Source organism: Amphiprion ocellaris, chromosome 2 (assembly GCF_022539595.1).
Source record: "Amphiprion ocellaris isolate individual 3 ecotype Okinawa chromosome 2, ASM2253959v1, whole genome shotgun sequence".
NCBI classification, from domain to species: Eukaryota; Metazoa; Chordata; class Actinopteri; family Pomacentridae; genus Amphiprion; species Amphiprion ocellaris.
In genome coordinates, this window is record NC_072767.1 from 26,476,363 (window position 1) to 26,503,442 (window position 27,080).

General features: G+C 34.7%; 1 protein-coding gene and 1 long non-coding RNA gene across 10 annotated transcripts in view; one reads left to right on the forward strand and one right to left on the reverse strand.

The window, feature by feature from the left end:
• Positions 1–1,897: 1,897 nt before the first annotated feature.
• LOC129350376 (kinesin-1 heavy chain-like) overlaps positions 1,898–27,080 on the reverse strand; it is a 118,930-nt gene continuing 93,747 nt past the window's right edge. For 3 of the 9 annotated variants that reach the window (XM_055016764.1, XM_055016745.1, XM_055016761.1), the window contains 2 exons: positions 17,338–17,470; positions 14,987–16,139 (listed from right to left, as the gene is read on the reverse strand). In XM_055016764.1, the coding sequence (XP_054872739.1) occupies positions 16,044–16,139; positions 17,338–17,470 (229 nt within the window). In that variant the 3' untranslated portion in view covers positions 14,987–16,043. Of the gene's footprint in view, positions 6,894–9,916; positions 12,056–13,342; positions 13,478–14,986; positions 16,140–17,337; positions 17,471–21,087; positions 21,160–27,080 lie in introns of those variants that run through there. The other 6 variants (XM_055016744.1, XM_055016740.1, XR_008603757.1 and 3 more) reach the window with 5 other exon arrangements.
• Positions 5,507–9,163, forward strand: LOC129350378 (uncharacterized). Its single transcript, XR_008603760.1, has 3 exons — positions 5,507–5,612; positions 6,516–6,616; positions 8,758–9,163. It is a non-coding gene; the product is annotated as an uncharacterized LOC129350378 (long non-coding RNA).

The window sequence follows — 27,080 nt, forward strand, 5'->3', positions numbered from 1 at the left end:
TTGGGTAAATGAAGCAAAGTTGGTTTTGAAATGTTGTTTCAGTCCTGTGGTGTTAAATTCACTTTGAAGACTGATCAACCAGGAGTGTTTGGTCCAGCAGAGGGAGAGCTGCTTTCAGTTTTTTGATATTTGAAAGACAAATTCTTGACCTGTGCAGCCTGAAAATGCAGCTGGGATCCTGAAAAGCAGCTTTATGTAAGTCTGACTCTCCTTTTTTTTTTTACTGAATAGATGGTTTTAAACCTCAGCTGAGCTCTAGTTTTTTTTTTCCTCCAAAGATTAGTGACTTGTTTCTCTTTCATGTGTTTTCATGTGTTTATAGTAGCTAATCATTTTATTTATCACTGTATTAACTACACAGCTCCAATATTAACATCAGCCGCGGTTCTGTTAAACCCCAAACTGAGATAAAAATGATTTTTGCATATAAAGAGACTATTCATGCCATCTCAGTTGATGAAGTCATAAATCCATCCCCGTGCCAATCTTGATACGCGTCCATTAATACATTTCCCAGCCTGTTTCCACCTTTAACTATTGCTGCCTGTTTATTTCTGCAGCTGTTTAAATGAGAGGCCCGTCGTGCCACCACTTCACATGAGTTATAGGCGCAGTGTGTGTGTGTACAGTAGACCAATGTGTGTGTTTAGTCTGCTGCAAACTAATGTTCCTGAAAACACATCCTTTGTTCAACAACCATTGCACGATCACCATTCATCTCAGCGCTAGCGGACACGTTCATGTTAATCATACATTACAACTAAGTGCAAAGGACCTTATTTAAAGCTCCTTAAACTACTGTGAGCTCCACATCTTTTGACTCCAGCTGTCCTCCTGTGTTGAGCTGCTGGTTTGGACACCAGCTGGCTGATGTGCAGAGACTCCTGCGGCTTTTTTTCCACTCAGATTGAAGGTGAAGCAGGTTGAGATAAAATAAAGTCAGGAGTAAATGGAAATATGCCGCTCATCTGTGGGACCACAGCAGAGATTCTCCATGCGCTTCATTCATTCATTCCCTTGGTGGCCATTATGAAACTTGCATTAAACTTTCAACAAGAAATACTAGAGACCTGAGGTGCTTCACTGCACTCAAAAACCTTTAATGTCACGCATTCCCAGCTGGAAGTCGTATTGGAAACGTGGCTTATAAAATGTGATCTCACTGTTACTGGATCTTGGAGGCAGATGTCAGGACTTGAGAGTTTAAAAATCGGATCTGCCAAAAAAAAAAAAAAAAAAAACATTTTTCTTAAACATCCCTTAAATATTTTCACAATTCTTCAAATTCTTTTAATCAGTGACATTTCAAGTGATTTTTTTTTCTTATACAATTTTTTACTTGGTAGAAAATTCTCACTGGTCTGCTGTAGTATATGTGTGTGTAAATTTTCAGGAAAACTCCTGAAAAATTTCAAGAGAATTCCTGGAAGTTTTCAGAATATTTTCAGGAAAACTGTCATGAAAGTGGAAAATTTCCAAAGTAAATCCAGAAAACTTGGAAAATTCCCATAAAATTACAGGAAAATTCCCATGAAAATTCCTTGAAATTTTCTGAAATATTCTGGAAAATTCCTTGAAACTTCACATAAAATCCACAGAAATTTACCATAAAATGTCAGGAAAAACTCCTGGAAAATTGCTGAAAATTTCTAGAAAATTCCCACACAATTCCCATAAAATTCCATTACAATTCTTGGAAAATTCCCATATAATCCCTTGAAAAATGTTGAAATTTCCAGGAAAACTCCCATAAAATCTCCAAAAAATCTGGAAAATCCTCATAAAATTTTATGAAAATTCCATGTAAAATCCAAGAAAATACCAGGAAGTTCTGGGGAAATTTTATTATTTACTTTACAAAAATTGCAAAAACCTGGAATCAACATGTACAGCATTTTCCAAGTGCTCCAGTGAGGTCAGCTCGTCCCATCTGGCCGCTGAGTCGGACTCGCTGTCTTTGCTCGGCCACCAGGCCTTTTCCAGGAAGTCTGTGGTCAGTTCCCCTGTGGAGAAATGAAGGGCCGCCGCTGGAGACGTTTCCCTCCATAAAAACACCATGTGAACAAACGCTGAGAAGGCCAAGGCCCATAAATGCTGCTCAGACCGCCAGGGAGCAGAACTGTGGACCATATTCATGTTAACAAGTCACCAAGTCCAGTGGTGACTGAAATCTCATTCTCTTCAAACAAATAGAAAACGCCTGTGGGATGAGATCATTTCACTTAGTTCCACCGCAAAAATAAAACTTTATTGAATGAAGTAGCACCTCATGAGTTGCTTCACTTCAGCACACTGACTTGACAGTTTAATGTTAATAATAGTGCTGCACTGTGTGAACTGCTTGTTAGGTTGTAACTTAGTAAATTACTTACTTCTTAAAGGTATTTTTCAGGGTTTCTATTCAGACCTGAAGCAGGAGTTTCCTTCATTCTACCTGACTGCTGCTGATTGAGGGACTCAAGTAAAGAATAGCAATGAATGATTGATATGTAATGTTTTAAGAGGGAGATTAAAAAGTGAAACAGCAATGAAGACTTCAGAGGAGTGTGTGCTGTTGATCAGGATACAGTCTCAGTCTTTTCCAACTCTGTAGTCATCCTTTCACGGTATCAAAATGCATTTGTGTAAATGAAACTTCTGTTGAATGTGAGTTTCAACATCAACTTCAGACATCAGTATTCAAATTTTTTCTGATTTCAGAAAGTTGTTTCAAAGGTAAAAGAGGAAAATCACTGGACAAAGTTTTGATAGTATCTTACAGACCAATGATTTTCAGCACTTAAACACATGCAGAGGTTTGGAATAGAAATCATAAATATCTGCACTGTAAAATCCTTTTACTGATTATTAGTAAATAAGTGTAGCATCCACATTACAAAATGCATTGGATGTTTTTTTTTCTCCTTCAATCAGAGGGCTCAAAGTGTAACAGTAGTGGATAAAACATGCAACCTAATAGTTTGTAATTGTAAAAACTGATCAAAATTAGCTGCGAATACAAAAGCTGGAGCTCAGCAAAAGACAGCAGTGTCCATCTTTCAGTATGACTTTCATTCAACTGTTCATGTTCATGATAAAAATGTCTTTTTGCCAGTTTGTGGACTACATTTTCAAATTCTTTACTTAAATTGTAAATATACAAGTAGTTACTTAAGTGTAATTACACTTGTATTACATTTAGAATTCACAGTAACATATCAGAAGTAAAAACTATGATTTTGTTGTGGAAGCTGCATGCTAGTGTTGTGCCTGGACTCTGGTTTGTCAAATTTAAATTTGGAAAAACTATTAAATGTATTAAATAGCAGCAAATATTCAAGTAAAAAATGAGTATCTCAAATTTGTACTTGTGTGTTCAAGATCAACACAGCTGCCTGGAAGAGTAAAATAAGGTCTGAAAGATGAGGCAGGGTGTGAACGTCTGCTTTAAAAAGAAAAAAAAAAAGAAAAGTCATTCTGCCAGAAATGCTTTGAACATTTGTGCCAGATGGAACAATTGTGGTCTCCAAGTCCTCAGCCATGAGCGCTAATGTTTACTGCGGCCGTGTTCACACTGAACAGAAAGGCTCGGGTTTCGTATTTTGGACGGCCTTGTGCTGAGAATCCAAACAGTCCCGCCTGTTTTCTCTAAATGCTGATGATGAATGGACAGCCGGCATGAATAGGTGCAGTGTTGGAAGCACAGCATCGTCCAGCAGCTCACACTGACAGCGAGAGGAAAAACGTTGTGAGACATCGAGCAGTAATTTGTTGTACCAAGCACCAGCTTCCCCAGCCTGCAGACCTGCTTCACTCTACACAACTCATGCTTGTTTGGTTTACGTCTCCACCGCCGGCGTTCCCAAAAGGAGCAGACCTGGCTGCCTCCATGCGGTTTTTTTCTTCCATTTTGTGGAGATTTTTCATGTGAGTGGAGGCTCCCCAGAGAGCAGCTCCACGCCACGGTGAGCAGGCGGCTTTTCCAACAGGTTTCCCCCGTTAGAGCAAACTGCTGCTCCTCCACCTCCAGGTCTGGTGTCCAGCTGTTCTGACACCCAGAGGACTGAAACTTCCTCTGAGGCAGCAGAATGCTGGGAGCCCTGAGGCTGAAGGTGCATCCAGCCGGGATCCTGGATTTAGATGGTGCAAGCTCAGAGGTCAGATCTGTGACCTTTGGGACCCAAACAGAGCTGGTTAAATTCTCAAAACCAGTCAGGAACCTGTGAGAGAGCAAATTACCAGCAATCATCTCCACTCAACTAACAATGAATTGAACATACCTGTACTGTCTTGTATTATACCAAACCCTGATACGTCTCATTCCTCTGAGCCTCGGAGCTCCACTGTTGACCAAAAACTATTGAAACACATTTCAAATCATTACATTTTCTGCTCAACCATTTCTGATTTGTCTGACCTTTTCTTTACAGCGTGTAATATGGATATAATGTCCTCCCTATGAGTTTTCTTGTTTCATAGGTAGACAGCTAGCAAACGTGTGATTCCTCAAAACTCAAGGCGTGACTTTTCTTGTGATTGAAGATCACTTTATTTTGAACCGTAAATCTGTAACAAGAACAAATTGCAAATATAAATCAGAATAAAATCAGTACATAAACACACAATAGAAAAAGGCAAGTCAAACAAACTGAGATACTTACAGACAAGTACTTTCCAAGGCCACAACATTGAAATGAAAACAGCAGGAGAAGAAGCAGCAACATTCAGATCCTCTCTCTTCGAAAATGCCCTGCTTTAACATAATTTCCACGAAAAAATTAGTAGAGGGCACTGCAGGACACGAAATTCTGCTGCAGGGCAGAACAATGGACATTAAAAAAGATATTTGTGAATCATTAGCTTGACATATCAAATACTTACTGAACTATGTTATGTTTTAAATTGCCTGTAGATTTGCCTTTGTCATCTTTATTTGCACATTCAAATTAGAGGTTGATTGAATGACAATATCTCAGGAGCTACAAAGATAAATGCCTGAACTTTTTAGTATTATTTAACATAATTTCGGCATTGATTCAAAATATGCAATATTAGGCAAGTAGGTCAAATAGTCTGATTAAGGGAGAGTTGAAACAAATACTGAAGCTGCCATGAAAAATTGGTAATGCAGAAGTTAACTGGTGATATTTTCTGAACCACATGCAGTTGAATGTCACAAGTATAATAGAAAACGGTCCGTGTATATTTTGGCAATTGGATTTTCTGTTCTGAAACGGGTATTGAAAAACAAAAAACAAGTGGTTATTTGATTTTTGTTTTCAAAATACAAAAATTAAATTTGAAATACAAGGCGTTTTTCCTTTTCATGATCAAAAAAGGATATACGAAATTTTAAAAATGCTTTGATTTTCATTTTATATTTAGAATAACAAAAAAATAAAATCAGTAAGAGACAGAAACGAAAAAAAGGTCTGTTTTTTCATTTTCTGAGACCGGAAGTTATCAGCAAGTGTGGAGCCAAACGACAACAAGATTCTCAGAGGGCGGAGCCAGAGAGCAGTGATTGGTCAGACCATAGATAACATAGAAGACAGCACGCTAGCGTATATCTGTGGTCGGCCGTCTGGTAGCATCTCTGGCTGCTGTTGACTTTGTTTTTGGAGTAAAACACGGTAAGAAGATAAATACTTCTAACCAGTAGCGTTGTTTTGTTGTACGTTAAGTCAGCGACTTGTGAAGAGTTGTGTTTTGTCGTGTTTGAGCAGTTGGTCCGGACGCGTTAGCTAGCTAAGCGGCTAAGTTAGCTAGCGGGCTAATTAACACAGGTGGCTAACTTACCACTGAACACCTGTGTTAGTTGCTGACGCAGCTGTCCTCGTTATTAGAAGGAACTTCTCAACCTGTATTTCTGTGCTGTGTATTTTAGCTTTTAAAAAAGTTATTTTACTTTTAAGGTTAACTGAAACTCGTTCAGCTGCACTGAAGTTTAACATTCAGCTGGTTTGAATTAAACAGCGCTTAACTTCACATTGCGCAACATTACCTCTCTGAATCTCCATAATTTCATTAAATTCCTTCTCTCTTCCACTGCTCAAGTTCAATCCAGTGTATAAAATGACATTAATAGTGAATAAACTAACAACCAGCCATTGTATTTATTTATTACTGCATGTATTTGTAATAAAACATGAATTGAAACATCCTACTTTTGGATCTAGAACTGCACAAGCCATTCATTTTCAGTCACCTGACGAGCTAAACTCCCCTTTTTATGTGAGGTTGAAGCAGAAAGGCTGAGTTAACAAAGAAAGTTGTTCATAATTTGCGATACCTGTTATCTCTGACTGAGGCTTTAGTTTTTGTTGAGCTGATTTACACGTAGAAACTTTGTTCAGGAAGATTTCTCAGTAGCTCAGAGGACAGGCTGCTTTTTACCCAACCTTGTAAGAGAATGTCTGTCAATGCTTTCAGCAGAATTTAGGAACACAACACTTCCTAAACAGATATTTTGAGGCTGTGAGGTTGAACGTTTGAGAGTATATCAGTATGTTTGTTTGTGGTCTTTCTGTTTCTAGGTGGAAGCTGAATTAGTGAGGATGACTCCTGCTCCTGTCATCTCTAAGCTCCTCACACATCTTTACCTGCACATGAGGAAAATCACTCCTGTAGAATGCAGGTATGTTTGTCATTATTATAAAAAGATGTTGCCTGGTGACCTGTCAGAAACCCATTATACAGAGTCAGGCAAAATAATGTTTACACACATCAGGAAAAGAAAAACTTGCATAAATATTTCAATACCAAATTTATTCAGACATCATGAGATTAATAAAAGTTATCTTTGGCCTCTACAATTACAAGAAGTGCTCAAAGTGGTGGCCACTGGCTTCCAGACATTTCTGTTGTGTTGTAGACGTCACTTGTCGATGCTCCATTCATGAAGGTAATGCCATCTGTTGGGAAAACATTGTACAACAGGACACAGAGTTATCGTGATTTGATAAAACTTTGAAAGAGGAATCTATATGTGTAGAAGTACTTATACAAATGAAATATTATAAAAGTCTTTCTTTTCCTGATGTGTATAAACATTATTTTGAAGACTCAATCTTTCCCTTCAAAGGATAGTTAATTGTTACTACGGATTCCATAGTGGTCCCATCAGAGAAAATCATATCCATATACAGATTTTTATTAATTCCAGGGCTGGTTCAGTAAAGATTATAATAATAACTACATCAGATAATTCTTGGTCGCAGTTGGAGCTTTAGGTTTATTAAATGTTGCTATGCAGGTATCGCTGTTTTTCTTTGTGAATGCAATGTGCTCCAACTGAAACTTGAATTAGAACTTAGAAGTAAATCCTTCCATCTGAAATGATTTAGTTGCATTAATAACCTCATAACATTTTAATTTTTATTCCAGTCTTGGTTGAAAATAGAATCTCTGTATTGATTCAGGTAAAAACTGAACTTCACAGCATGTTGGAGCAAAACAACCAGATGAAAACTGTGATGGTGTTGGATTGTCAGACTGTAATGTTGCAGCTCAAAGCAGCTTTTCTATCTCAGTTCATTCTGACATTCAGCTATGAATCAACACAGCAGATGGTGATCCATGCTGTGGAAGTCTCACATCTCCTGATTTAATGGAGCTGCTTTGCACTTTTTACACTGTTTATTCACAAACACTTTATTTAATAAAAGTCCCATCTAGTTTTTATGAGGAATGTGATGTTTTAATTCCTCTGTGAATAACTGCAGTCTAATGCAACAGCTGGAGTTGTAACATCTGTCCTGATATTGATCATGAAGTATTGATCAGAATACTTATGGTTAGCAGTCATCCCTGAAGTTTTACATTAAAATCTTTACTTGTGTTGTGAACTTTGGTAAGAAGCAGAAACGTTAGCATTGCCATGGATACATGAGTATTAAATTCTGTCCATGTTTCCATTTTGGGAAATGCAGTCCAGTTCCAGAATGTGGAGGAATTTAGTCTCACAATCACATACAACAAATATTATCTGAAAGTCGGGTTATTGTTGTTTATCAGCACGTGTTAGACATATTCCAGTTAAGACTCTAGAATATCATGATTTATGTAAATTTACCTCAATAATATGAATGTTCAGGTTAAGATTGTACAGTGATATTTATTATGTTTATTTATTAAGTTTAGCTGATTAAAGTATATGACTCTCCACTAAAATATTATTTAAATTGACATCATTATTATAATATTTAGGGTCAGACCCTACAGTATTGAGATTAAGAAATCAAATATTCTATAAAATGTAAATACACTGAACTCATTTGGATATATTTAAGTGAGACTCTACAATATTATTTGACACAAATCTATCTAAATCAAAATTTTAATAATTTTTACTCCAAACATTTACTGGACTGATTTAAATATTAAAATCACTCCTTTCTAATCCTCTGCTGTACGTTCAAACCTGAGGCCTTCAATAGAAACACACAAGTATCTGATTGAAGGAACTTCTGCAGAGTCCTGGTTCCAGAACATGATGATAGAATTATAGACAAACTTTAACAAATGCTGCCTGAGAGTTTACAGGTTTTTGTTAGATTTCTTCAGTAATGTAATGAGTTATCAGCAAATATCAAGTGTTCATTTGATGAACTTCATTTCCTAAAACATCCAGAATTGGAGCTCATATCTTTGGCAGCTGTAAAGTTTCTGCTCCTTCAAAGTTCACAACACAATGAAGTAATTCCTAAAACACTCTCAATGCTGGAGAGCGTTTGTGATGCTGAAGCAGTGACCAGTTTTTCTGTTTCTTCTCTGGAGATGCACAATGAGGGACGTCTGCAGAGACTGAGAAAGAGTCTCACCACATCCTTACATGAGGAAAAAGACTTTATTGAAGACTACAATGAGAAAAACTATCCAGACAGCAGACGGCTGCATTCAAGGTGAGCTCTGAACATTTGATCTGGAACAGGAATTCAATAACAGCAGCATGAGCTTCATTTCAGTCTGTAGCTGCTGAATTCATGGATGAATCATCTGGCACTAGAGAGGAAGACCATCAAACATCCACGTCAGCTGATGGAGGTCCAAGAGTCTCACCAAGCAAACAACCTACAGAGTGAAGACCTCAAATCTGATTGGACAGCCTCCTATTCAGCCACATGTGTGAACAAATGCCTCTAAGCTGATTTGTTTTCTGAAATAAATCTAGTTTGAGTCCTAATCTATGCCTGTGTGTTTGCTTCTTTACACCGCTGTTAACAGTTTAGGCTGTTAGATTGTTCCAGATAAGACAAGTACAAGATTTCTTCAGAGCCGTTCTACACGATCCTGACAGGAAGAAACTCCAACAGCTACTGAATGTTCCTGTGGTCCCCTCAAGGCTACAGGAGGAGTCCTACGAGGACGAGCCGGTCCACCTGATGGAGGCCAGTCGCTGCGGTTCAAAGCAACACCGACTACGTGGACTTCTACTGGACCACACAGAGGCCTTCAAAACTGGACCAACAAGTTCAGAGACTCCCCCCGACTCGTGGGTCCTGAGGACGCTGCCGAGCCCTCGGTCCAGCCGGCCTCCTGTCTGTGGGGTGTTTGAGTGCTGAGAGGTTTGTGGATGCAATGGAACATGTCCTGTGTTGAAACAGCAGCTTTGGACTCACTAACGCTGGGAAAAACCAAGAGGTCCTTTATTTGTGACTTCCACTAAAAAACTGATGAAAATAAGTTTGCCAGGGTTCTGACTGATAACAGATTATTAAATAATGAAAGTAAACAGTTTAAATATTCCTTTAAACAATCCCCTTTTGGTCTATATTTCTTTACCACTGACTTCCTTGGTATATGTACAAGTATTTTGGGGTGGAATATACCATTAAGCCTAATGTTCAAGGGTTCTTCTGGGAATATACCAATTAAACCAACCCTTTTAGGTAAATGTTCAGGATGTTGGGTAGAATATACCATCAGATTAAACCTTTTTAGGTCTACATTGGAAGATTTTAGAGTAGAATATTACTCCAAGCCATCCTTTAGGTCTACATTTAAGGTGGAATATTCCTTTACACCAAGATTTTTTTGGTCTACATTGAAGGATTTTAGGTGGAATATTCCTTTGAACGAACTTTTTAAGTTTATGTTCAAGGATGTTGGGTAGAATATACCATCAGACCAACCTCCAAGGTCTACAGTAGTGAATTTTAGGTGGAATATACCATTAAACTCACCTTTTAGGTCTACATTGGAAGATTTTAGGTGGAATTTTCTTCCAAACCGTCTTTTAGTCTACATTTAAGGATGTTTAGGATGGTATATTCTTCCAAACCAACTTCTCAGGTCTACATTTCAGGTGGAATATTCCTCCATACTAACTTTTTTGGTCTACATTGAAGGATTTTTTTCTAAACCACCCTTTCGGGTCTATATTTGAGGTCTTAGGTGAAATATTTCTTTCAACCAGCCCCTCAGGTCTCTGAGGATTTTGGATGGAATACTCGGTTAAACCAACATTTTAGGTGCATGTCCAAGGATTTTTGGTGGAATGTTCCTTTAAGGTGGATGTTTGAGGACCTTGTAGGTGGAATACTTCCTGAAACCAACCTTTTAGGTCAACATTCAAAGATTTAAGGTGGAATATTCCTTTAAACCAACCTAAATTTCAAGTTTTGATCATTATCAAGAGAGAAACCTCAATCCAGACTCCTCATAATGACGTTTGAGATTTATGCTGCTGTTATTTGTTTAGTCCAGACTAAATGACAGAAATCCACAACTGTAATTTTATTTCAGGACTCGGTATTTAAATGTCAAAACAATCCATGTGACTCTAAAAACTCAACAGCTTTACAAACTCTAAGATTAAACTCTCCACAAGGATCCAAAATAAGTTGGACTTCTACATGAGAGCTTCAATTATTCTTCATCTACTTCCTGAAAAGTTTGGTCAATAAAAAAGACAAAAACTAATATTTTCAGCGGAACTAAAGACAGACTTTGTGATTTTTCTGCTCACATGTTGTGTTGTTGTAAACTTACTATTTCAAATAAATATCCGCCTAACCCCTTGGAAACCAGCGTTTGTCCTGTTTTTGTGTTGCTCCCCTGCGACCCTAGACAGCCGGGTCCTAATGTTTTTTGAGCAACACACCATACTATGACGTTTTTACAATGATGGTTCTACTATGAAACCAGTTTGACATGTTCAGGTGTTCTTTGTGTGAAAACTCAGAGATTTCAGGTATCAGAAGGTGGTTTTCAACTTTCTTTGTTAACTTTCTGCTTTACTTTAAACTAAATCTCCTTCACTAAGCCAGCCCTCTGGACTTCTAGTAAGCTGTGTTCCTATTGGCTGTCCAGGTGGCTGCTTGGTGTTATCAGGAACACCTGAGCAGCTTGGTGTTATCAGGAACACCTGAGCAGCTCAGTGTCTTCCTGCTTTATTTAGCTGCAGCCAAACATTTCTTCTGCTTCTCTTCACCACAGAACCGGGTTTGGCTCTGTTGCTTTGGTTTGTTCTTTAGGCGTTGGCTTGCAGCTTCCAGCAGTAAAATCGTCTTTAATGTGTTTCTTGGTGTGTTTTAGGGCTTTGTACTGGATAGCTGTCTTGGTAAATGTGGTTCTTTAGCCACAGTTAGCACATGGTAATTGTGCAGTGATTAGTGGGTTTGGTGCAGCTGAGTTGTGTCTTTATCTTGGCTGTAGTGAGTCTTTAGAGGTTTTTGGTCAGACACATTCTGTATTCTTGTTTGTGAACCAAGGTTGGTTGTCCAGAAGGTAAGAGTTCCTGTCCTGATTCTCTGTTAGGCTGCAGGAGACTTTAGTGTTTGGGTTGTGCTAGTTTGGTTTTTGTACGGTTTCATTTGGACGACTATCTTGAGGCCCCTCCATGTGGTTTAGTGAGGTTTTCTGGAACAGTTCTACATAGCAACCTGCAGCAGAAGAGACTTTGAGAGTTTTTAGGAAGTTCTGGAGACCAGACTTTAGAGCAGCAGAAACATTTGTCAGCAGTTTGAGAAGGTGAGCTTCAGAGTAGAAATGAGAAGGAAACCTTCTTGACCCGTGTTGTGAGGTCCTGTACGAAGAGTTTGAGCAGGTTGTGAAGAGTCTGTAGTTCTTTGGTCTGAAAGCACAAGAATTGACTCATTAAAGGAGAAAACAGGAGATATTGTTGCTTCTTCTGTCGCTCTGCAGTTTCCTTAGACTGAATATCAAGTTTATAGTTAATGATTTCCCATGTGAGCCAAGAAGACTTCAATAAACTCCCTCCAATCCCCTGGACCACAACATATTTTATTACCATGATAAATCTTTTTTTTTTTTTTTGATATGTTTTTGAGTTTTAATTATATTTTTAGCATAGTTTTTTTGTTTTTTCTCTTTGCCTTGTTTAGTTATTGTCATCCGTGTGAAAGGTGCAAAACAAATAAAGTTGAATTGATAAACTGAAATAACTGACTAACTCATGATTGTGACAACAAAGTATTTTCATTGTGAATTTAAGGTTTGTTTCATTTTTAAGGTTGGGGATAAATCTTCGACAGAAAAAAAGATTAAAGGAAATAAGCTACATAACACAAAGCAATCTAAATCAAAGGGGGACAAAATTATCACAATAAAACTAAAAAAAAAATTTTAAGTAATTTTTTAAATGTTTAATATTATTCTTGTTTAAAAGTACATTTTTAAATGTTTAATATTATTCTTGTTTAAAAAGTATATTTTTAAATATTTAATATTATTCTTGTTTAAAAAGTTATATTTTTAAATGTTTAATATTATTCTTGTTTAAAAAGTATATTTTTAAATATTTAAATATTTACTCTTGTTTAAAATGTATGTTTTTAAATATTTAATATTATTCTTGTTTAAATAAGTATATTTTTTAATGTTTAATATTTATTCTTGTTTAATTTTTTTGTTTAAATGTTTAATTATCATTCTTGTTTTAAAAAGCGTTTTTTTTAAATGTTTAATGTCATTCTTGTTTAAAAAGCGGATTTTTTAAATGTGTAACTGTCTGAGGTATTTTCTCTGTAATTTTTAATAATGTTATTTTAAAAATTTTGTTTAATTTCATACTTACGTGTTTTGTATCGTCTTTAATTTTCTAATTCAATATTTTGTCTGTTTAATATAATTTAATGTAATTTAATGTTTAACTCTATTAAACAGACAAAATATTGAATTAGAAAATTAAAGACGATACAAAACACGTAAGTATGAAATTAAACAAAATTTTTAAAATAACATTATTAAAAATTACAGAGAAAATACCTCAGACAGTTACACATTTAAAAAATCCGCTTTTTAAACAAGAATGACATTAAACATTTAAAAAAAACGCTTTTTAAACAAGAATGATATTAAACATTTAAAAATATATTGTATGGGTGCCAGTATAGCTCACCAGGTTAAGCAGGTGATCCATGTACAGAGGCTGGTCTCTGATGCAGCGGCCCGGGTTCAATTTCCACTTGTGGTCCTTTGCTGCATGTCTTCCCTCTGCTCTTCTCCCCTGTTTTCTGTCTCTCTCTCACTGCACCTAAATAAAGCCAAAAAAAGGCCAAAAAAATAACTTTAAAAAAAAAGAAAGAAAAAAAACTAAACTTTTTAAACAAGAATAATATTAAACATTTTAAAAAATACTTTTTAAACAAGAGTAATATTAAACAGTTAAAAAAATGCTTTTTAAAGCAGAATAATATTAAACATTTCAAAAAAATACTTTTTAAACAAGAATATTAAACATTTTTTTTAAAAAAAAACACTTTTTAAATAAGAATAATATTAAACATTTAAAAAAATACAAAACATTTAATTAGATTATTAAACCTTTAAAAACACAAAACATTTAATTAAAAAATTAAATGTTTAATCAGAAAATTAAATTTTAAAGACAATAAAACTTCAAATAGGAATTAAACAGAAAATACAATGAATCATTTAAAAAGAAAATTAAACATTAAAAGGTGGTAAAACATTTAACAAAGATTTAACGAAAAAAAATTTTCATATTGATTATCTTTTACTTGGTTCCTGGTTGGAATGCCCATCAATGTCAATGTGAAGTTCACTTTTAGTTCTGTTTATTTTTATTTTACTAACACCCATTTGCTTTTAACCCCCTCACATGTTGTGTTGTTGTAAACTTACTCTTTCAAATAAATACTCTTCTAACCCTCTGGAAACCAGCGTTTGGACTGTTTTTGTGTTGCTGCTCACCTACTTCAGACAGCCGGGACGTAACGTTTTGTGGACGAAAGGCTTTTCTATGACGTTTTTAGAGCGACATTGTACACTATGACTTTTTTGTGACATTTTGGACGACATACTAACCTATGACTTTTTTAAATATATTTTGGACGACATACTAAACTATGACGTTTTTTCCACATTTTGGACGACATACTAACCTATGACATTTTTTAATATATTTTGGACGACATGCTAAACTATGACTTTTTTTTCCATATTTTGGACGACATACTAACCTATGACTTTTTTAAATATATTTTGGACGACATACTAACCTATGACTTTTTAAAATATATTTTGGACGACATACTAACCTATGACTTTTTTAAATATATTTTGGACGACATACTAACCTATGACTTTTTAAAATATATTTTGGACGACATACTAAACTATGACGTTTTTTCCACATTTTGGACGACATACTAAACTATGACATTTTTGTGACATTTTGGACGACATACTAAACTATGATGTTTCAGTCAAATTTTAGTCATCTTCAGGACAGGATATCCCCTCATCTGTCATCATTCATCTCTAAAACATTCTTTAAGAACATTCACATAAAAATCAGTGAAGTTTTACTGGTATACATACGTGGACAAAATTGTTGGTACCCCTCGGTTAATGAAAGAAAAACCCACAATGGTCACAGAAATAATTTTATTCTGACAAAAGTAATAATAAATAAAAATTCTATGAAAATAAAGCAATGAAAATCAGACATTGCTTTTGAACCGTGGTTCAACAGAATTATTTAAAAAAAATAAACTCATGAAACAGACCTGGACAAAAATGACTGTAACCTTAACTTCATATTTTATTGCACAACCTTTTGAGGCAATCACTGCAATCAAACCATTTCTGTAACTGTAAGAAAAGAAAAGAAAAAAGACAAAAACTAATATTTTCAGCTGAACTAAAGACAGACTTTGTGATTTTTCTGCTCACATGTTGTGTTGTGTAAACTTACTCTTTCAAATAAATATCCTCCTAACCCCCTGGAAACTAGTGTTTGTCCTGTTTTTGTGTTGCTCCCCTGCGACCCTAGACAGCCGGGTCCTAATGTTTTTTGAGCAACACACCATACTATGACGTTTTTACAATGATGGTTCTACTATGAAACCAGTTTGACATGTTCAGGCGTTCTTTGTGTGAAAACTCAGAGATTTCAGGGATCAGAAGGTGGTTTTCAACTTTCTTTGTTAACTTTCTGCTTCAACTTCAAACTAAATTTCCTTCACTAAGCCAGCCCTCTGGACTTCCAGTAAGCTGTGTTCCTATTGGCTGTCCAGGTGGCTGCTTGGTGTTATCAGGAACACCTGAGCAGCTCAGTGTTATCAGGAACACCTGAGCAGCTCAGTGTCTTCCTGCAGACAAACATTTCCTCTGCTTCTCTTCACCACTTGGTAGATGCGGTTCTTTAGCCACAGTTAGCACATGGTGCTAATGTGTGCATTGATTAGTGGGTTTAGTGCATCTGAGTTGTGTCTTTATCTTGGCTGTAGTGAGTCTTTAGAGGTTTTTGGTCAGACACATTCTGTATTCTTGTTTATGAACCAATGTTGGTTGTCCAGAAGGTAAGAGTTCCTGTCCTGATTCTCTGTTCTCAGAGGTTCTCTGGTAGGCTGCAGGAGACTTTAGTGTTTGGGTTGTGTTAGTTTGGTTTTTGTACAGTTTCATTTGGACGACTATCTTGAGGCCCCTCCATGTGGTTTAGTGAGGTTTTCTGCAACAGTTCTACATAGCAACCTGCAGCAGAAGAGACTTTGAGAGTTTTTAGGAAGTTCTGGAGACCAGACTTTAGAGCAGCAGAAACATTTGTCAGCAGTTTGAGCAGGAGAAGGTGAGTTTCAGAGTAGAAATGAGAAGGAAACCTTCTTGACCCGTGTGGTGAGGTCCTGTACCAAGAGTTTGAGCAGGTTGTGAAGAGTCTGTAGTTCTTTGGTCTGAAAGCACAAGAATTGACTCATTAAAGGAGAAAACAGGAGATATTGTTGCTTCTTCTGTCGCTCTGCAGTTTCCTTAGACTGAATATCAAGTTTATATTTTAAATGATTTCCCATGTGAGCCCAAGAAGACTTCAATAAACTCCCTCCATCCCCTGGACACAACATATTTTATTACCATGTTAAATCTTTTTTTTTTTTTTTTGATATGTTTTTGAGTTTTAATTATAGTTTTAGCATAGTTTTTTGTTTTTTCTCTTTGCTTGTTTAGTTTTGTCATCCGTGTGAAAGGTGCAAAACAAATAAAGTTGAATTGATAAACTGAATAACTGACTAACTCATGATTGTGACAACAAAAGTATTTTCATTGTGATTTAAGGGTTTGTTTCATTTTTAAGGTTGGGGATAAAATCTTGACAGAAAAAAAGATTAAAGAAATAAGCTACATAACAAAAAGCAATTAAATCAAAGGGGGAAAAATTATCACAATAAAACTTAAAAAAAAAATTTTAAGTATTTTTTAAATGTTTAATATTATTCTTGTTTAAAAAGTATATTTTTAAATGTTTAATATTATTCTTGTTTAAAAAGTATATTTTTAAATATTTAATATTACTCTTGTTTAAAAAGTATGTTTTTAAATATTTAATATTATTCTTGTTTAAAAAGTATATTTTTTAATGTTTAATATTATTCTTGTTTAATTTTTTTTTTAAATGTTTAATATCATTCTTGTTTAAAAAGCGTTTTTTTTAAATGTTTAATGTCATTCTTGTTTAAAAAGCGGATTTTTTAAATGTGTAACTGTCTGAGGTATTTTCTCTGTAATTTTTAATAATGTTATTTTAAAAATTTTGTTTAATTTCATACTTACGTGTTTTGTATCGTCTTTAATTTTCTAATTCAATATTTTGTCTGTTTAATAGAGTTAAACATTAAATTACATTAAATTATATTAAACAGACAAAATATTGAATTAGAAAATTAAAGACGATACAAAACACGTAAGTATGAAATTAAACAAAATTTTTAAAATAACATTATTAAAAATTACAGAGAAAATACCTCAGACAGTTACACATTTAAAAAATCCGCTTTTTAAACAAGAATGACATTAAACATTTAAAAAAAACGCTTTTTAAACAAGAATGATATTAAACATTTAAAAACATATTGTATGGGTGCCAGTATAGCTCACCAGGTTAAGCAGGTGATCCATGTACAGAGGCTGGTCTTTGATGCAGCGGCCCGGGTTCAATTCCCACTTGTGGTCCTTTGCTGCATGTCTTCCCTCTGCTCTTCTCCCGTTTTCTGTCTCTCTCTCACTGCACCTAAATAAAGCCAAAAAAAAGGCCAAAAAAATAACTTTTAAAAAAAAAAAGAAAAAAAACTAAACTTTTTAAACAAGAATAATATTAAACATTTTAAAAAATACTTTTTAAACAAGAGTAATATTAAACAGTTAAAAAAATGCTTTTTAAAGCAGAATAATATTAAACATTTCAAAAAAATACTTTTTAAACAAGAATATTAAACATTTTTTTAAAAAAAACACTTTTTAAATAAGAATAATATTAAACATTTAAAAAAATACAAAACATTTAATTAGATTATTAAACCTTTAAAAACACAAAACATTTAATTAAAAAATTAAATGTTTAATCAGAAAATTAAATTTTAAAGACAATAAAACTTCAAATAGGAATTAAACAGAAAATACAATGAATCATTTAAAAAGAAAATTAAACATTAAAAGGTGGTAAAACATTTAACAAAGATTTAACGAAAAAAAATTTTCATATTGATTATCTTTTACTTGGTTCCTGGTTGGAATGCCCATCAATGTCAATGTGAAGTTCACTTTTAGTTCTGTTTATTTTTATTTTACTAACACCCATTTGCTTTTAACCCCCTCACATGTTGTGTTGTTGTAAACTTACTCTTTCAAATAAATACTCTTCTAACCCTCTGGAAACCAGCGTTTGGACTGTTTTTGTGTTGCTGCTCACCTACTTCAGACAGCCGGGACGTAACGTTTTGTGGACGAAAGGCTTTTCTATGACGTTTTTAGAGCGACATTGTACACTATGACTTTTTTGTGACATTTTGGACGACATACTAACCTATGACTTTTTTAAATATATTTTGGACGACATACTAAACTATGACGTTTTTTCCACATTTTGGACGACATACTAACCTATGACTTTTTTAAATATATTTTGGACGACATACTAAACTATGACGTTTTTTCCACATTTTGGACGACATACTAACCTATGACTTTTTTAAATATATTTTGGACGACATACTAAACTATGACTTTTTTAATATATTTTGGACGACATACTAAACTATGACTTTTTTTTTCCATATTTTGGACGACATACTAAACTATGACTTTTTTTTCCATATTTTGGACGACATACTAAACTATGACATTTTTTTCCACATTTTGGACGACATACTAACCTATGACTTTTTTAAATATATTTTGGACGACATACTAAACTATGACGTTTTTTCCACATTTTGGACGACATACTAACCTATGACATTTTTTAATATATTTTGGACGACATACTAAACTATGACTTTTTTTTCCATATTTTGGACGACATACTAACCTATGACTTTTTTAAATATATTTTGGACGACATACTAACCTATGACTTTTTTAAATATATTTTGGACGACATACTAAACTATGACGTTTTTTAATATATTTTGGACGACATACTAAACTATGACGTTTTTTAATATATTTTGGACGACATACTAAACTATGACGTTTTTTCCACATTTTGGACGACATACTAAACTATGACGTTTTTTCCACATTTTGGACGACATACTAAACTATGACATTTTTTAAATAAATAATAATAAAATAATAAAATAAATAATAAAAATTCTATGAAAATAAAGCAATGAAAATCAGACATTGCTTTTGAACCGTGGTTCAACAGAATTATTTTAAAAAAATAAACTCATGAAACAGACCTGGACAAAAATGACTGTAACCTTAACTTCATAGATCTGTTTATTTTTATTTTACTAACACCCATTTGCTTTTAACCCCCTCACATGTTGTGTTGTTGTAAACTTACTCTTTCAAATAAATACTCTTCTAACCCTCTGGAAACCAGCGTTTGGACTGTTTTTGTGTTGCTGCTCACCTACTTCAGACAGCCGGGACGTAACGTTTTGTGGACGAAAGGCTTTTCTATGACGTTTTTAGAGCGACATTCTATACTATGACTTTTTTGTGACATTTTGGACGACATACTAACCTATGACTTTTTTAAATATATTTTGGACGACATACTAAACTATGACGTTTTTTCCACATTTTGGACGACATACTAACCTATGACTTTTTTAAATATATTTTGGACGACATACTAAACTATGACTTTTTTTAATATATTTTGGACGACATACTAAACTATGACTTTTTTTTTCCATATTTTGGACGACATACTAAACTATGACTTTTTTTTCCATATTTTGGACGACATACTAACCTATGACTTTTTTAAATATATTTTGGACGACATACTAAACTATGACGTTTTTTAATATATTTTGGACGACATACTAAACTATGACGTTTTTTAATATATTTTGGACGACATACTAAACTATGACGTTTTTTCCACATTTTGGACGACATACTAAACTATGACGTTTTTTCCACATTTTGGACGACATACTAAACTATGACATTTTTTAAATAAATAATAATAAAATAAATAATAAAAATTCTATGAAAATAAAGCAATGAAAATCAGACATTGCTTTTGAACCGTGGTTCAACAGAATTATCTTAAAAAAATAAACTCATGAAACAGACCTGGACAAAAATGACTGTAACCTTAACTTCATATTTTATTGCACAACCTTTTGAGGCAATCACTGCAATCAAACCATTTCTGTAACTGTAAGAAAAGAAAAGAAAAAAGACAAAAACTAATATTTTCAGCTGAACTAAAGACAGACTTTGTGATTTTTCTGCTCACATGTTGTGTTGTGTAAACTTACTCTTTCAAATAAATATCCTCCTAACCCCCTGGAAACTATTGTTTGTCCTGTTTTTGTGTTGCTCCCCTGCGACCCTAGACAGCCGGGTCCTAATGTTTTTTGAGCAACACACCATACTATGACGTTTTTACAATGATGGTTCTACTATGAAACCAGTTTGACATGTTCAGGTGTTCTTTGTGTGAAAACTCAGAGATTTCAGGTATCAGAAGGTGGTTTTCAACTTTCTTTGTTAACTTTCTGCTTCAACTTTAAACTAAATTTCCTTCACTAAGCCAGCCCTCTGGACTTCCAGTAAGCTGTGTTCCTATTGGCTGTCCAGGTGGCTGCTTGGTGTTATCAGGAACACCTGAGCAGCTCAGTGTTATCAGGAACACCTGAGCAGCTCAGTGTCTTCCTGCAGACAAACATTTCCTCTGCTTCTCTTCACCACTTGGTAGATGCGGTTCTTTAGCCACAGTTAGCACATGGTGCTAATGTGTGCATTGATTAGTGGGTTTAGTGCATCTGAGTTGTGTCTTTATCGTGGCTGTAGTGAGTCTTTAGAGGCTTTTGGTCAGACACATTCTGTATTCTTGTTTATGAACCAACGTTGGTTGTCCAGAAGGTAAGAGTTCCTGTCCTGATTGTCTGTTCTCAGAGGTTCTCTGGTAGGCTGCAGGAGACTTTAGCGTTTGGGTTGTGCTAGTTTGGTTTTTGTATGGTTTCATTTGGACGACTATCTTGAGGCCCCTCCATGTGGTTTAGTGAGGTTTTCTGCAACAGTTCTACAAAGCAACCTGCAGCAGAAGAGACTTTGAGAGTTTTTAGGAAGTTCTGGAGGCCAGACTTTAGAGCAGCAGAAACATTTGTCAGCAGTTTGAGCAGGAGAAGGTGAGCTTCAGAGTAGAAATGAGACAGAAACCTTCTTGACCCATGTGGTGAGGTCCTGTACCAAGAGTTTGAGCAGGTTGTGAAGAGTCTGTAGTTCTTTGGTCTGAAAGCACAAGAAGAGTCGACTCATAAAAGGAGAAAACAGGAGATATTGTTGGTTCTTCTGTCATTCTGCAGTTCACAGTTTCCTTAGACTGAAGATCAAGTTTATATTTCAAGTGATTTCCCATGTGAGCCCAAGAAGACTTCAATAAACTCCCTCCATCCCCTGGACACAACATATTTTATTACCATGTTAAATCTTTTTTTTTAAAAATATGTTTTTGAGTTTCAGTCATAGTTTTAGCATAGTTTTTTTTTCTCTCTGCTTGTTTAGTTTTGTCATCTGTGTAAAAGGTGCTAAACAAATAAAGTTGAATTGATAAACTGAATAATTGACTAACTCATGATTGTGACAACAGAAGTATTTTCATTGTGGTTTAAGGGTTTGTTTCATATTTAAGGTTGGGGTTAAAATCTTGACCAAAAAAAAGATTAAAGAAATAAACTACATTTTTAAAAAAAAGCAATTAAATCAAAGGAAAAAGAAGAACATTAAACATTAAATACAATTCAATGATATTAAACGGACAAAATATTGAATTCAATAACTAATTAAAGATTAAAGATTTTAGATAATTAAACATTTAATGAATACAATGAAACAAGAATAATATTAAACATTTTAAAAAACACGAAACATTTAATTAGATTATTAAACCTTTAAAAAGACAAAACATTTAACTAAAGAATTAAATGTTTAATTAGAAAATTAAATCTTAAAGACAATAAAACTTTAAATCGGAATTAAACAGAAAATACAATGAAGCATTTAAAAAGAAAATTAAACATTAAAAGGTGGTAAAACTTTTAAAAAGAAAAACCTGAAAGATTTAATCAAAAAATTAAACATTGGGAAAGAAAAGGAAATTTTTCAAACAAGCCGATAAAACATTTGAAAAAACAACAATTAAACATCAAAAAGACAAAACATTTCGAAATCAAATCAGACATTAGAAAAGAATAAAAGAAGACTCAAACTAAAGACAAAACATTTGAAAAGACACCAGTTAAACTTCAGAAGATCAAATTAAACAGGAGACAATAAAACGATCAAAAAGAGCAAATACAGATAAAGGTCTTAGAGTGTTTTCTAGTCTGAAACGAAAACATCAAGTTGTTTCTTCAAACATTTCCTCTTTCTATGTTCTTGGTTTGATTGTGGACAGATTTACTAAGAACTCATTTCAGAAAACTCCTTTCCAGATAAAGTCTACTAGTAGTTGAAGGCATGGATCAAACTAATGTTACCTTCTGATCTCCACAAACTTTAATGTTCAGTGAAGAGAATCAAAGTTTGTTGAGGATTTCTAAAAAACCCACAGGTGAAGGTCTGAGAAGAACTCAGATGGATGGTCTAAATGTGAAATCAAGACTCATGGTCACAAGTTTTAAGGCTTCTGTTAACCATAAAGTTCAAACTAACAGAGAAGTACTGAGAAACTTTTAAGATTTCAGTCCTCAGACTGTCTAAAGGTTCAAACTAACAGAGAAGTACTCAAGAACCTTTAGGTTTTCAGTCCTCAGACTGTGGAAAGGTTCAAACTAACAGACAAGTACTGAGAAACTTTTAAGATTTCAGTCCTCAGACTGTCTAAAGGTTCAAACTAACAGAGAACTACTCAAGAACTTTTCGGATTTCAGTCCTCAGACTGTCTGAAGGTTCAAACTAACAGAGAACTACTGAGGAACTTCGAAGATATCAGTCCTTGGACTGTGTGAAAGTTCAATCCAACAGAGAACAACTGTGGGACTTAGAAAATTTCAGCCCTCAGACGGTGTGAAAGCTCAGGTCCTGAGGACTCGGGAGGTGTGGAGGCTTGGAAAGTCTTGGAACTGAAGGTTCAACCCTCCAGCACAAAGGCCGAAGTCCAACCCCCATGAGAAAAACGGTCGAGTCGAGACTTGAGTTAAAAAAAAAATCGAAAACGACAAAAAATAGATGATAAATGCGCAAAAAAAAGAAGAATTAGTATCTGAGCGAATAGCTCAGGGGAAAAGAAGAGTGACTACCAACTGGAAGGTCGCAGGTTCAAGACCCACCACCGGCAATTTTCTTTGTTTGTCTTTGTCAGGATTTTGAGAAAATTTAAGAAGTGTCTGGTCTTGAACCAGCGACCTGCAGCTCCATAGGCAAATCCTTAACTCACTGAGCTACAGATCAGATGAAAAGAAATAATTTCGTCGTCCCTTTGGCATCGTAGTTCCTCAAGTGACCACATGGGCGGAGCTGAGGCGGAGTCTGGGAGGAGTCAGGGCGGAGAGTGGGTGGGGAGGTGGGTGGCGGCCTCCCCCCTCTACTTCCCCGCCTCCCCCCACCACCCACCACACCTTCCCCCGCCCCACGAGTTCTTCGAGTCACCACGAGTTCTTCGAGTCTCCACGGGTTTTCCCCAGTTTCTGGAGTTTCCACCAGGTCCGAGGCACAACAACTTGACATGAAGAGGTGTTGAAGTCGGCCAGGATGGACTGACTTTTTACAGCCACTGGAAGGAAGACCACTAGAAGAGCAGGTCTTTAACCACCATCCAGAAAATCCATGGAGTTGGTCAACTTTTATCAACCTCCATCCACATGTTCAACTTCATATCTTTGAGATTTTTAGCACCACAAACCTTTAGTATCACACTTTATTATCAATTATTAGGACTTTAATGGAATCTACCAGCAGATTTACTTTTTCTTAACAAACTTTATTCTTTTCGTCATGGGACTGCAATATTTAAAACTCTTCCTTCTATTTGAGCTCATGTTTATTAGTTTTAGTGGAGAAACTTATTTTACTTGTCCATTTCTCTCTTAAAAACCAAATAATAAATTCGATTAGTCAAGATGTTTAAATTTCTTACTTTGTCATATTTTAAATATGACAAAAAAATATAAAAATAAAGCGTCTTGAGACAATTTGACTTGCAACTGGCGTTATATAAATAAAATTGAATTAAAACTGTATGTATCTTGTAATGGAGTAATTCAGCCATATATGTTGGAAAACACATTTTCTTTGTCCATTAATCTGTTGATTGTTTTCTCCACTAATTCATTTCTTGTTTTGGTTTATAAAATGTCAAACCCAAATATATTCAGTTTACTGTCAAAAAAACCAAACAGATTTACATTCATAATGCAGGAATCATGCAGTTTTTCACTTTTTTATCTTAGTTGAGTCAGAAAGATAGTTGATAATGTGTGAATTGTTGCAGCTTGTGAGCAGTAAAAGGTTTTAATCTTTGGGGCCGAGTGTCAGAAAACATTTAGAAACCAACATCAACAAAACATTCAACAAAGATATGAACATCATTAAAGGGAAATCCAACTTTTGCATGACAATGTCTAATTAAAGGACATTTATTTCCAACGTAAATGTGTGATATTCATCCTCTGGAGCTTTCTCTTCACATCGTCTTCCACCTGGACTGGTTTGGTCGGGAGCATGTGCAACAAACATTTGAAGAACTGCACTTTAACATCAATGAATGACACTGAAGTTTAATCTCTACATAAATGAGACTGAGTCTGGATGTGCTGCTCTGTCATTAACTCCTAAGTTTAGGGAAAGTTCAAACAAAAGAGGACAGTTCAGATAAGACTTGAGAATGAGCTGATTTTGAACAAACATCTCAGACTTTCTGAGCTTCAGCACCTCTAGCAAGATATTTTAACAAGCAACTCAAGAGATCCAGAAGTTGGAGAGAGTTAGCTTTAGCTGAGCCAAAGAACAGGTGGGACGCTAACCTAGCAAACATTTCAGACTTTTCTCTGTGAATTCTGAGAAATAATTTCCTATTTAATGACAGAGCTGCACATCTTAACTCAGGTCTCATTAAAACAGACTCTAATTCAGTGTCATCCATCCATATTAAAGAGCACTTACCCAAAATGTTTGTTGCATGAGCTCCAACAAAACCTGTCCAGGTAGAAGGCCACTTTGACAAACAGGAAGCAGAAGATTCCAAGCAGATTTATAGAAGGGGGAACCGGACTGTACTAAGTGTGGTGGAGTATAGAGGGGTGTTTTGTGGGTTTTTAAGGCTGATAATGATTATTAGTGAGACATTTGGAATAGATATTCAATTGCAGTAAATGAAAGGATTTAAAACTTTGGAGTTAAACTGAGAAGAAAACAAACTCTAACAGAAAACTTTGTTGATACGTTTTGTTTTTGGCCGCAAAAAAAAACGCCATAGTATACCATGTCGAAAAAAAATGCGATTTTTCAAACATGTTGTAAAAACGTGCCATATGATGAAATAATGTAAAGGAGGGCGTGAAAAACACTCCAGAAAGGTTTTCTTTGAAAAAAAAATCATCATGAATTTTGGCGCAAAAAAAACGCCTTACTATACTATGTCGAAAAAAATTGATTTTTCAAACATGTTGTAAAAACGTGCCATATGATGAAATAATGTAAAGGAGGCCATGAAAAAACACTCCAGAAAGGTTTTCTTTGAAAAAAAACCATCATGAATTTTGGCGCAAAAAAAACGCCTTACTATACTATGTCGAAAAAAAAAGCAATTTTTCAAACATGTTGTAAAAACGTGCCATATGATGAAATAATGTAAAGGAGGGCGTGAAAAACACTCCAGAAAGGTTTTCTTTGAAAAAAAAAACCATCATGAATTTTGGCGCAAAAAAAACGCCTTACTATACTATGTCGAAAAAAAATTTGATTTTTCAAACATGTTGTAAAAACGTGCCATATGATGAAATAATGTAAAGGAGGGCGTGAAAAACACTCCAGAAAGGTTTTCTTTGAAAAAAAAACCATCATGAATTTTGGCGCAAAAAAAACGCCTTACTATACTATGTCGAAAAAAAAAGCGATTTTTCAAACATGTTGTAAAAACGTGCCATATGATGAAATAATGTAAAGGAGGGCGTGAAAAACACTATGGTAAGGTTTTCTTTGAAAAAAAAATCATCATGAATTTTGGCGCAAAAAAAACGCCTTACTATACTATGTCGAAAAAAAATGCAATTTTTCAAACATGTTGTAAAAACGTGCCATATGATGAAATAATGTAAAGGAGGGCGTGAAAAACACTCCAGAAAGGTTTTCTTTGAAAAAAAAATCATGATGAATTTTGGCACAAAAAAAACGCCTTACTATACTATGTCGAAAAAAAAAGCAATTTTTCAAACATGTTGTAAAAACGTGCCATATGATGAAATAATGTAAAGGAGGGCGTGAAAAACACTCCAGAAAAGTTTTCTTTGAAAAAAAAAACCATCATGAATTTTGGCGCAAAAAAAACGCCTTACTATACTATGTCGAAAAAAAAAGCGATTTTTCAAACATGTTGTAAAAACGTGCCATATGATGAAATAATGTAAAGGAGGGCGTGAAAAACACTCCAGAAAGGTTTTCTTTGAAAAAAAAACCATCATGAATTTTGGCGCAAAAAAAACGCCTTACTATACTATGTCGAAAAAAAATTGATTTTTTCAAACATGTTGTAAAAACGTGCCATATGATGAAATAATGTAAAGGAGGGCGTGAAAAACACTCCAGAAAGGTTTTCTTTGAAAAAAAAAACCATCATGAATTTTGGCGCAAAAAAAACGCCTTACTATACTATGTCGAAAAAAAATGCATTTTTCAAACATGTTGTAAAAACGTGCCATATGATGAAATAATGTAAAGGAGGGCGTGAAAAACACTCCAGAAAGGTTTTCTTTGAAAAAAAAATCATCATGAATTTTGGCGCAAAAAAAACGCCTTACTATACTATGTCGAAAAAAAAATTGATTTTTCAAACATGTTGTAAAAACGTGCCATATGATGAAATAATGTAAAGGAGGGCGTGAAAAACACTCCAGAAAGGTTTTCTTTGAAAAAAAAATCATCATGAATTTTGGCGCAAAAAAAACGCCTTACTATACTATGTCGAAAAAAAAAGCAATTTTTCAAACATGTTGTAA